Source organism: Rissa tridactyla, chromosome 7 (assembly GCF_028500815.1).
Source record: "Rissa tridactyla isolate bRisTri1 chromosome 7, bRisTri1.patW.cur.20221130, whole genome shotgun sequence".
Lineage (NCBI taxonomy): Eukaryota > Metazoa > Chordata > Aves > Charadriiformes > Laridae > Rissa > Rissa tridactyla.
Window position 1 is genome coordinate 25505488 of NC_071472.1, and position 13045 is coordinate 25518532.

The following is a 13045-nucleotide window of genomic DNA, read 5'->3' on the forward strand; positions in this document are numbered from 1 at the left end:
CTCTCCAGCCTGGCCTCACATCCCTGCCCCAGCCCAGTGCTCCCCGCCCGGCAGCCGCCGCCTCCCCGCGCCGCTACCTGCCACCTGCGGGGCGGCGGGGCCGGGCGCTCCCCCGGGCGGGCGCCCCGGGTCCCAGCCCAGCGGCGGGCCGAGGCGTGAAAGCCGCCGAGGCGAGGGTGGGGGCAGCCAGGCGGACCCGCACCCCCGCTCCCCGCTGCCTGCGGCGGGCAGGGCGGGCCGCCGCGGGGGCCTGGGCGAGCCCATCGCGCCGTGCGCGGAGGGAGGGAGGGAGCGAGCGAGGGAGGGAGGACGGACGGACCGACCGACCGGCGGGGCGGGCAGGGGGGACAAGCCGCCGCCAGCCGGGTGCGCGGCGACCCGATCCCTGTCCAACATGGTCGCCGCTCACACCTCCCATTCCTCATCCTCCGGCGAGTGGATCGCTTGCCTGGATAAAAGGTACTGGCATCTTCACAGGAGCGGTTGCGGGGAGGGGGATGCTGTGTGCGTGTAACCAGCCCCCCTGCATGCAAGCATGTACGTATGTATATATGTGTGTGTGTATGTGCTGACACCGCCCGCGCTCCCCATCAGATCCTGCCTTACATAAGGAGCGTGCAGGTGGGAAGCAAAATACCCGGAGGAAGCGAAGCCGGGGCAGGATGAGAGACGGGCGGTCCCCGCGGGGATCGCAGCTCTCCGCCGAGCTCGGCTGCCCGCAGAACGCTACACGTGCTGGAGGGGGAGCCGCAGGGCGGGGAGAGGGCGACGCGGCCCGGGGGGCCTGGGGCTGCCGGGCGGGGGACGCGCCCTGCCGGCCATGGCAGAGCCGCTGCCCGCATCCTTCGCGCCCCGCGCCCGCCCTTCGCCTCGCCGCCCCTCACCTCGGCACGCCGCCCACCCGCCTCGCCTCGGCACGCCAGCCCCTGCCGCAACTCGGCTCACCGCCCCCCCGCCTCGCCTCGCCTCGCCTCAGCACACCAGCCCCCGCCTCGCCTCACCTCAGTGCACCGCCCCCCCACACCCTCACAGCCCCCGGCCCAGCCGCCTGACAGGTGGGGCGGGAAAGGGCAGACCCTCGCCTCAGAGCGCTCCGTGGCGAAAGCAGGTGCAGGACTGCTGGCCGGGAGGGGGGTGGGAAATATGTCCGCCTCGAAAGAGGCCGCCGGAGGCTCCCCTCAGCGGCGGCACGTTCTTGTCCCCGCTGCGGCGGCGACCTGGGGGCCTGCGATTTGTCCCCCCGGACGGCCAGCACGGCGTGAGTGGGAGATGACGGCTGGCTAAGGTGTGCTCACTTCTAAAAATACCGGCTATTTAGTTATTAGAAAAAGACGTTCCTTGGAGTGCTTTCCATGGGTGTTGCAGCAGAAAGTGAGTCGAGTTGCATGGTGGGTGGCTTGAACGTCCTTTACTCTATTGCTACCTTCAACACTTACTGGATCAGTTCAGAAGTGAAGTCATTCGATTTCTGAATGCCCACTGCATCTCCTGTAGTCTAGGAAAATAGGTAACAAAAATTTAGACCATAAATATGCTATAGGGTTCAAATAAAGCTACTGGAGAGATTTCACTTACAGGGCGTATGGCAGGTTACTGAGCATCCTTAGCCAGTGCTGTGGAGAGAAGCCTTTGTGCATGCAGAAGGAACCTTCCTCTTCTCATAATTTCTGCCGTTTCCAGCTAACCTCTTAGTGGTGTAGGGCTGCTCTTCTAAGGTTTTCCTTGACAGTCCAGGCAGCAAACTGTAAGAAGCTAACGAAACTTTTGGTGTAGGGACCTGCCACGGATACTGATCCCTCTCTGTAACTTCTTAAAGGTTAAACATCGTCTATAAATGTTGAAAGTACTCTAAATGTAAATACAAACAGAACGGGTGATGGTGACCTCACCATATAAAAACTGAAGTGAAGCAGGGAGCTGGATTCTCCACTCTGTAAACTGACATTGAGTGGGTGTGAAGAAGCAGAGTATGAGCCCCAGGATTTTTAAATAGGTGATCCTGTAATTTCTCAGGTTTCTTAAATGCAATACATTGTGAGATCTAAATTGTAAACTGATATTCAGGGATTCATGCTTAATGAGGTGCATAGCCTTGGGGAGTGAATGATGTTCTAAGAAACACATGTGAGGCATTTAATTTAGAAATCTCTCTGCCATTATATTTATATGAAAATTAATATGCTGACCATTTTTATACTGGGAATTTCATTAGAGCTATGAAGATGAAACTTTTTTTTCCCTTTTTGTTACTTGGAGTAAGCTAGTAGCACCAATTTGGTGAGTGGGAAGAATCAGTTCCAGGTGCCCTGAAGGATTATATATTATTATCCTTCTTTTCCAGAGGGCAATCTGGATGTAGGACAAACCCAGGACATGAGAGATTGTAGGTTTTTTCCTTGGTCTCTGCCATGCTTTGCTTTGTGATCATAGGAAATACACTTACAAGCTTTGTTCTGTTTTTCCATTTAAAAAGCCAGTTAAAGCTACGCTAGAAAAGTAACATAGGAATCTAAGTACTATTAGATAAAGCATTTTTAATTAATTTACACACTTGTATTTCTAGAGTGTATTTCTCTTCCATAGATGACCTATTGGTGTACTCATTTGAGTTATTATGTCATTTCTATGTATTTTAAGCTTTTTAAAAAATCTTAACGGCATTGTCTAAGGATTCTGTAAATATAGGATCACTTAATGAGCCAAATCTCTGTAGGATACCATGTTTTTATTGAATAATAAAGATAGTTTTAGTACATTTTAGTTAATGAATATAATTATATTTTCAGGAGGAAGGTAGTCCTAAAACAGGTTTGCATTAGAATTTTAGGTGAGACACAACAAAGACAATTAAAATGGCATGTAATATGGATTATCCAACTTCATTCTTTAAAAAAAGGAGAATTAAGCTGTAAACAGAAATAACAAAATACATCATGTACAGAAATTATATATTTTGTATACGTTCTCCATGTTTTTCCCCATGTCACATATCAAACTAGAACTAGTAACATCTAAAATGACAGCACATATGAAAATGAAGAACCACCAATATGTTTCAGGAGAAATGTTATTACTGTGTAGGGTACTGTGGGCTAGGACCATGCAGCTTCCATGTGTGTTTACTAACTACAAAAGCCAAAGATCCAACACTTAAATACACAGGGCGGTATTTATATATGAAGTCAGAAGTGCAAAGGTAGAGAAAAACAGGAACAGAAAAATTCATAACACTGTGGTCTATCAAGAATATTTTATTTTTGCAGGAGAGAGAGAGGATCAGTGGTTTACAGCTGTACATCCTGGTTGCACCTGGAGATGTAAATAATTTTTCTGCTAAGGAAACCAGTCCTTTTATCTTTGAAGTACATAGTTGCCTTATCACTGATTTCCTAGGGAGCAGAAGTATGCCTGCCATCTTAGCATTTTTCTGTATGTCCGATCTGCACGTAATAATTAAAAGAAGGTTGCTGATTTATGCAAGTGTGTATAATTAGCTTATGAACAATGTCTTCTCTACTCTCATGGTTTCTTTCACACCAAAGGCTATCTAACCAGGAAGTTTCCATGTTGACATAATCTTTACTGAATGGTAGACAAAGTATTTTTTGCATAACTGTTCTTTCTCTAAACCTGATCACAATTATGAATTCAGGTACGTGTTTTAATTGGATTTAAATACAAAATTTTAAATTATGTACAGCATTCACAACAGTCAGAGATCCCAGGATTTCATACCTGCCTATGGCATCTTGTCTTTTCCTCTTTATTAAATATAACCTTTAGTGCCTTAGTGGACTCGAGGAGCAGATCAGAGAGCAAAGCATGTAACTTTGCTAGCCTGGTGTGCTAAGATGTTATGATCTTTGCTCAGCTATTTATGAATTATTAAAATATGAATGGGTGTTTTGAGGACATACTGTACATACTGAGCTTTTATATCCTTGTCATCCTTATTAGACTTTTGACTTGCATCATTTACATCTAACAAAACCAAAATAAGACATACAGAATAATATCTTAGATCTGTACCTTAAGCCAAGCTCCCATAGATTTGAGTGTAAATTCTGGCTGAAGCTACGTAACAGCAACATATTTGACTGAGGATTTTTTTTTTAGTTCACTGTAACATATATTTGAGGTGTAAGTTGTTTGTATATGCTTAGTAGTCAACAGGTCTCTTGTGAGTATACAGATAGGCTAGAATAAAGAACTGATATTCTGAAAGAATTGTTGTAAAAGAAGAATGGAAAACGCGTGTCGTCTTCTATAACCTAAAATTACGTCAAAGATAATGTGATATAGATTTGTAATCAGACAATATTGTGAATATTTTAGAATTGCTTTCCGATGCTATTTTATTTAATTTTAAAATATATTTTTAAGTGATTGGTAAAACACACATTGACTTCTGTATATTTTAAATTTCTACCCTTGCTTTTTATTTGTAACAAATCCATAGAAATAACTCTACCGCTTTTCACGTAGTTTGGATCTGAACAAAATCATGGACATACACTGCAGCTCCTGTTGGCCTGCATGCTTTTGTTTTCTCTCTGTATGTAGTACGTAGCTAAGCTGGTGTATACTTGGATCAAGTCTGCGTGGGGATCTATCAGCAGCAGGCACCGTGGTGGTGGTGGAAACTCATAGACGGAGCAGTATAGACACACCCTAAGTGCTTTCTAGCACTCATGCAAAGGTGCAGTCTTCTGAGAGTGATGAATAATAACTTATTTATCTTTCCACATCATGCAACTCATTTTCTAGTCCAGTGCAAAGGTGCAGTCTTTCATGAATAATAAAAAAGCTCTTTTTCTTTCCGTATCTCCTCAGAGAGACCAAAATAATTGTTAATATAGCTTGCCATAAGCTTTTAGGTGTGTGCATTTTATTGAATATATGAATTCAAAATAACTCATAGTGAGGGCGGGAGTTGTATTTTAAAAAAATTCAAACTGCTTTATTCTCTGCTCATGGTCTTAGGCATTTCTAGTATCAGCTTTCACGTGTTACATGGGGTTGCAGTAAGTTACACGTTTGTTCTACGTACAGGTATTAAGAGGAAGAAAAGGTGATTGCCCTAGCATTCATGTGTATAAACATTGTCATGGCCCACCAGAGCAAACTAGTACATACATATGCCTATTAGGACATAATATATTCAAATTTAGTTGGTAGTGTTTTGAAGTGGATGCGTGATTGGTGTGGTACTTGTGCAACTGTAAGTTTTCTCTTTTACCAGATAATACTGGAAACTGTCATTGCCTGAGTTATTTCTGGCATGTTTTTAGGATGTGATCTCTAAAATCCTGTATTCTGAGTAGATTAAATTTCTTTTATAACAAAACCTCATATTTAGAGCAAAGGATCTGTAGTCCTCAGCACAGGAATATCCAGTGTAGTATCTCTTTGCGTCTGCATCTTACAATTTGATGCATTTAACGAGCTCTTCATTCTTATGATACTTCCTTTGTTCTGTTAGTCTTTTTTGCACTGTATTTGTCGTGATCACTTACTACGGCTGCCGATTTGTCAGTATTCTCAATGTTTCCTGAACTGACTTGCCACTTCATTTTTGAATTCAGCAGCTGTCAAAAAGTATGTCAAAGTAAATCTGTAGAAGTTATTTCCTAGCTGCTGTAAGTTTTAAATTTTCATTAGCTGTAAAAATGCAGATCCTAAATGGGTGAAAGTGCATTTAGCACAGTGTATTGGTGGATGGCAGTGGCCAGAGTTTGAATCAAAGGATATCATCACTTTTGCATATTGTTCAATTATAAATTTCATTTGCAATGTATCTCAGAGCCTGTCGTCATATTAAAGTGCTTTTAATGTCTCTTATGAAGCTACAGTGCTGGTTAATGTAATTTCATCCAGACCTACTTCTGTCAAATGGAATTTTAACTGTCCTGAGCTCCAATTCACATTTATGAAAGTTGGAGGGTTTATTCAATGAGGTTTAGTTACACCTTGGTTGCAAAGCATGCACCATACAGAAAAATTTTCATAAATGAAAAGAGAAAATTTCCTTGAAATTTATTTTTTCTCTTGAAGTATTTTGTCTTTTTAAAATGCATATGAAGGTAAAAAAAATTCTTTTTATGTTTTGCTTCCTATTATAGCTATATTGTTCAGGTAGTGTGTTTTTAACTTGAGATAAATCTTTATGAATATCATTACTTAACAAATACATCTTTTGACATACCACTATTTATAGAGTTCTAAAATTTGACCTATTGGAAGGATGCATAATTTGTAGAGCAGGGTATGTAAAGAAATGAAGCGCAATTGATTGCTCTGTCTAACCCTCCAATAATTTTTCAGTGCATTGGCCAAACTGAGATGAAGGCACAAATATAACTGAGTAATATAATAATGAGATGAGTATGTAGGTAAAAAAGAGACCCCCATATTTGCATTCTTTTGGCCCTCACTAAGGAAGGTAGAACTCAAATATTACAAACTCTGCCTGCCTGCAGGTGACAGCCAGTCGGTCTGCTTTAAACTGTCTGGTCAAGCAGTACCTGCATAGATGAGGATTATCTATCTACAGCATTTCTTGTGCCTTGCATAGCAGGACATGGGAGGTTATCATAGGGGTTCTGAGTCTAGGTGACAGTAGTAATTTGTTGCAAACTAAGCATCAGCAGTTTTACTTGTGTTGCCTTTTTTTTTTTTTAAACTCTGGAATGATTTGTGTGTCTAAGAATCCTAGGGAGCAGGGTTTAAATAAAATTTTATTTCCTGTGTATCAGAGGAAATGTGAAAACCAGAATCCCAAGGTCTCATAAAATGGAAATCAAAAGAAAAGAACTGTAATTTGACTATTGTTGAAAGCCTCATGATGAAGCTTTTCCTATGACAAGGGAAAGAGGAGCTGAAATGTGAATGTTGAAAACATGGATAGTATATATAGTACATAGTATATATATTATATACAGTATATACCGACACAGTAGTATTGGTAATACTACTGTAGCAAGTGCAAAGTCCCTTCTGGGGAGAGTTGATTGCCTTTTGTTGCCATGGAAGTAAACCCTTAACTGGATGTTATTCAGATTAACACTAACTTTGTTTATATCTAGCACGTAAATCTCTTACAACAGTTCTAAAGCGTTTTGATAGGTCCCTGGTATCCCTTTCTTAAACTTCCCTTTCTCAAAGAGAAATTAAAAGTCACAGAGTCTTACAGCATTGCCTGGAGGAGGGAGGTGCTTCAGTGTTGTCCTGCTCTCACTGAGGAAAAACGGTGTCTTGGTACTAGTATTCATCTGCATCCTACTGCTTTGCTTTTCTGCATGTCAGGAGAGGGTAGGAGAAAGTACAGGGAGCATAGAGGAATTATCTGGTTTCAGTGGCATTCCTTGCTGTTCTTTCCTTGCTCATGTTTCAAAGCAGACTATACTTTAAAATACTACTAAATTCACCAAATGCCTCATGGAAGTGGTTACTGGTACCTTCCAGCTCATAGAGTTTGCTTCTGCATCTTTGAATAGATGCTTTAGTTTTAACCCAGAGAGGAACTAGTTTTGTTTGTCTGTTATGTAGTGTGATACTTCTTTTTCTACGAACAGCCTCAGCAGTGGAAGAAATACATCATGTCTGCTCATCCTTCATGGGCTGTTCATTGCTGTCTGAAACACAATATTGCACTTTTAAAGAGTTAAAAAGAGCAAGGGAAGAGAATGGACCTCAGTGTTTTCATTCAGTTAGAGCAGGGTTCAAATGTAATACAAATAAACATTTTAAAATTCTAGAGGAATCTTGGCAAAGAAGGTAAAACTACATATCTTCTGTTTTTTCTCTCTCAAGTGTCAAGCCAATTATGAGGAAGAACCTAAAAAAAGGACATATGGTAGAAGAGAAAGTAATAGGCTATAGTTAAACTTGATAAAAACAAAGCTAAAAACTCCAACCTTGTTCCTTTCTTCTAGGTTAACAAGTCTTTTACAGCATACATAAACATTCAAATATTTAATCTTAATACCATCAAAATAGTTTCTTTCATAAAGCTATATAAGCTACTTAAACAGAAATACTTGCCCAAATTGTGTATGTGAAGAATTGTGGCAATTATCCTCTGTCTGTGTTTAAACTTTGAGGTTGAATAGTTTGCACTTAAAAATATGAAATAGCCTTCTGAAGATACACTTCTGGCAAGTTTTTTTTATAATCTCCTTTTACAGATAGTCAAGCAGAGATTGTCAAGAAAATTGTTTTATCTCTATAAAATATATGCCTGAAATCTTCACAACCAAATAAATCAGGGCTAAAATATCCTTTAAAGAAGCCTTATTGGCATAATTGAATAGAGATGTGTAACTAGCATTGATGCAGTCGCTTTTATATGTATGCTGTGGTGTTGTATTGAAGAAGCAGAAGAAGACAGATGACGTGTTGTGTGAAAATATTACTGCCAGATAAGACTTACTGTGCTCTGAAGAGGCAAATTAGTATATAAATAAGGAGCTAGATAAAGCATTCGGTGGACAAATGAAGCAGAAAGGCTTGTAGGGCAGTGAAAATAAATTAAATACTCTTGCTTTTCATAATTTCCTAACCATTTTATAGCCCTGCTTTGCAACACTGGAAATGCCCACCTCACTTTGGCCACAGTGGAGTGGGATGTGTGCGCAGAGCGCTGTTGAGATAGAAATTTAGGGACAAGCATATTAAATTGAAGATTGGAGGAGGGATGTAGAGTGTCACCCATGCATTATCCTTCATGGTAAGAGATACTAAGTATGAAGTCTTCATTTCCTCATGTCAGTCATTCCTCCTGCATGGTTTTGTCCTGGCATTTGCTGTGCTCATGGCATGATATCTACTCAGTTATTGGGCCAGTTAGTGAAGTGTGGTTACTACAGCTGCTAAAGCTTTTTCTGGGCTTGTATCCTGTAGAAAGGGAAATGGAGATACAGCAGCAGTGCCCCACAAAGATGCTGAAAACTTGGGAAAATGGAGTAAGAAGTTGGGTTTTTTTAAACAAAACAGATGAAGACAAATGTAACACTTCTACAGTTTGTTTTACTTCAAATTTATTTTAAATTGGGTGAGGCAGCCTAGGTAGCGTCTACTTTGCTGGACAGAGTCATAGATTTTCTACGAGAAGGATGGCCTTGCCCTAAAATGCTTCTACTCTAGCTGATGTCTCTAACAGACTGTTGAGAACTGAAGAATTTTAATTGATTTAAGAGAGTTGTACACACTTTTAGATTTGTCTGTGGTCCTAAACTATACATTGGACTAGAGCTTTCAGAAACAGGACTACAGTTAGGAAAGGACAAATCCAGTGGTAGTTGAAGTCTCACTGAAATGCATTTTTTAACTTCTTATGCTCACAGATATCAAGTTATAACTCTGCAGCATCAGCAGTGAGAGGACACTTCAGTAGCACCCCAACATCAGTGTCATGGAAGAGAACAGAGGGATACCTGCACTAGTTTAGCAGAGGGGGGCTAAGCTCAATGAGATCGCTCTTTAATGAGCAGCAGTGATCACAGAGGGAGTGACTTCAGGCGCTCTGATATGGTCTCTGGAAAAGCCTTTCCAGAAGCTTTTGGAGCCATGTAGGGAGATTCACCTCTTTGGGGTTGACTTTTGCAGCCCATTGCCCTGGTTTGGGGAATGGTTCCTTTCTGGATTAATACCACTGCCTCCTATTAGTGTGACTACAGTGACACTGAAACTTGAATAACTCTCCATCGGCCATCAGTAGTACTTTTCTAATTAATAGGTTTAATCATTAATGTTCTAAGGAATATGTTATAATATTATCTGTTTAAATATTATTCTAAACTATGCTTTAAAAAAGTTTACAGCAGCTTAGTAAGATAGCTGCAATGAGTAGGTAAATTTATGTTGTCCTGTGCTGATGTTGTTCCGTGCTAGGCAGCTTGTACTTAGGAAACAGAAAACAAAAGTTTGGCATCATAAATAGATTCATTAATTTTAATGATGATGACAATAGTTACAATGATGATAATTTTATTAAAAGATACTTTGTAGAAAGTGGTCAAACTTTGCCTGAGTTTTGCAGGCATGTGGAAAAGCGGTTAATTGGTATTAATTGGAATTACCATGGTATTTTATTGTTCTCATTATGCTCTCTCACTGAGTAAAACTATCCTTTTGAAACCAGTCTCATTGTGATAGATTATAAGCACTTGATAGAAATGAGTTTCGGTTCTACTACTATTACTGTTACACTGCAATCTGGAGTTTTTACACAGGCAAAATGCCATGTTCTAAAACACTAAGGGCCACCTCAGCTTGGGACACCTAGTGTTACTTAATTCCTTACTCCTAAACATTGAGGATATTTCCCAGGAGCTCTGATCTAATCCAAAGGCATTTTGCTGTCAAGCAGCTTGGATCCTAGTTAATTTTTATGCTTACTCACCATCTTAACCAAACAGCTAAATCTTAAACTAGGTGTTTGTCTTGTGTCTCATTTGAGAAACATTAATAAATTGTTATTCCAGGCTACAGTTAAGATTCCTTGCATGATTCTGTGCTGGCTGCTGCTCTCTCTTTTTTTTTTTTTGCTTTTTTGTAAAACACAGCTGGAGGACAAGGTACCTTTTCTAAGACGGATTAATAGTTAAATCATTCACTGAAAGGCTCTCCCAAATTCTAGCTTCGTTTCCAAATGTGCTTGATCAAAATTTGTGCCCTCCCAGTAAAAATATTCCTAATCTTTTTAAAAGGATTTTGACAAGAGAGTTAATGCTTATTAGTACCTGTCAGCTAGTGCACAGTTAAAAAAAAGGAATGGGTGAAAATCTTACTTGAAATATTTCAAAAGGGAACTGTTGTAGTTGGTTGTAGTTTGAATTGGTAAGAGGATGTCACTGTGATGTAGAAGGAACTATACACCAGAGAGTTATTATTCTTATCTGTAGTTAATCCTCGTAAGTTGGAGTATAAATGAGGATAGAGATTTAATCCCTGCTAGACTTAATTTAATAAGAAAGATGAGAGACAGAGATTCAATGTGAGTAGGATCTGGGCGTCTTTCCTGAGACAAAGATTTGGATCCCTTAAGTCTTCGATTCCAAAGAGAAATCTTTAAAAAAATCCCATGGAAGGAGTGCTGACACTGTGGGTGTGACAATAAGATGATAAAGATATGTATTTGTGAATTCAGGTTCATTGTAAGCTACCTGACTTCTGTTCATTTAGAAGCCCATCCACTGGCTAAGAGAATGTTTTTGTCAGTATTATTAACTAGCAGCATTTGAGTGAGTGATAGGTCTAATGATCACAGACAGTTGTCTGTCTTTCTGGTACCCCTTTATACATAAATGATTTCTGCATCTGATCCAGCATGATCTCCTAGGAACGTTCTGTGTTTCTTTCTGCGCATAGTGGTAGGCATTTAGTCTGTTATGAAAGACTCTTTCTAATGCTGTCATTTAGTGATTGGTTTACCTGCTGATTCATAACGTTTGATAATCACATTTAAAATGTATGTTATGGAGGTAATTTGCTTTAGTTTCATACATACGTAGTAGTTTTCTGAACCTGCTGAACTGCTGGTCCACTGCTACTTTGTTGGAGGGAGTTCTACAATTTTGTTTTTCCTGAAATCTTGTGGGGTTTTTTTAAGGTGTTACTGTCATAGATTTTAAATGTTTTAAATATTTGGATTAAAACTCTTTACCCTTACCAATGAAGAGTTAAGATTCTTGCTTCTGTATTTAATTTGTCCAACGTTAAGAGACAGGAGCTGCATGAAAGGGAATATACTTATTGCAGTTGTCTTGCTTGCTTTCAAGTGAGAAGAGAAAAGAGAACACTCAAGTTAGTTTGTACCTAGTACAACGCGGAAGAGAGATGTGGATATAGCAGGTACTGCTGGTATCTAAAGCTTTTCTTTTAGCCAGGTAGAGAACTTCAATTTTGGGCACTGATTCCACAGACCTCTTGTATGTTTAGGCATCTGTTTATTCGTGTTCCCTTACAAACTTAAAACTATATGTCATTCTAAGCTCTTTAGGATAAGGACTGTATCATCATATATACTTTCGTGGTAATTGCTACAGGAGGACTTTCGTGCTAAATGGGGCTTCTGGACACTGCCTGTGTTGAAATGATAATAATCATGCTCAGGTTGATAAAGGAGAGTTGTTAGGATGTTTTGGGAGGGTTTCATTATGTACCTGTGAAATGCATTTTAATTGGTTTATATTGTAGTGTGAGGTTTAATGCAAACATTTGTAAGTCTGGTGCATGCAGGTGGGGATGTTTCTCTGGTAAAGTCCTTGAAAATTTTTTCCTTTGTTTTCTTGTAGACCTTTGGAACGTTCCAGTGAAGATGTAGATATAATATTCACAAGACTGAAAGAAGTGAAAGCTTTTGAGAAATTTCATCCAAACCTTCTCCAGCAGATATGTCTGTGTGGATATTATGAAAATCTGGAAAAAGGAATCACATGTAAGAGAGCTTCATATGATGATCTATTTTATGTAGATAAAATCAGGGGTTAGGCTGGGATTGTCTCCGGGAGATCAATGAGAGAGCACAATCAGTGGAACGTCCTTAAAAATGTTTACAGTCATAGTCATGGGTGAAGGCAGGACTAAACTGCTTGCTCTACAAATACCGTGTGCAGTGAATCTATGGTAACAAGGCACACATTATTAGATATAGGACTCTGCCACTGTTTTCTTGAAAGATTAGAAGCAAGTTATTGCACTATAGCCTTATTCTTCCTCTGCAAATGTATTATTGATTTCTTTTGTAGGTGCTTTGTGATGTCAGGGGCAAAAGTGTATCACCTAGGCATATCACTAATAGCGTGTGGTTTGCAGTCACTCTGGGTAACACAAGACAGATTTGCAGAGCTGCATACTGCTTGGGGTGCAACAGCTCTGTGTTTGCTCTGGCAACCTGTATGACAGATGAAGGTAGACAGCTGTACTTGGTCTATGAAGCTGAGATGGAAATAAGTGGTGGTCCTGTGATGGGAATGTGTGGGTTCCCAGAGCTGTACCAGGGGAATAGCTGATGGAGACCTGTGGTGTTTGGTAGTCTCAGGTA

The 13045-nt window shown here is 40.3% G+C and overlaps 1 protein-coding gene across 2 annotated transcripts in view; it reads left to right on the forward strand.

The window, feature by feature from the left end:
* The first annotated feature begins 332 nt into the window (after positions 1 to 332).
* The window catches only part of RAPGEF4 (Rap guanine nucleotide exchange factor 4), a 156152-nt gene continuing 143439 nt past the window's right edge, over positions 333 to 13045 (forward strand). For both annotated transcript variants that reach the window (XM_054208785.1, XM_054208787.1), the window contains exons 1-2: positions 333 to 459; positions 12297 to 12439. In XM_054208785.1, coding sequence (XP_054064760.1) covers positions 395 to 459; positions 12297 to 12439 — 208 coding nt within the window. In that variant the 5' untranslated portion in view covers positions 333 to 394. The remainder of the gene's footprint in view (positions 460 to 12296; positions 12440 to 13045) is intronic.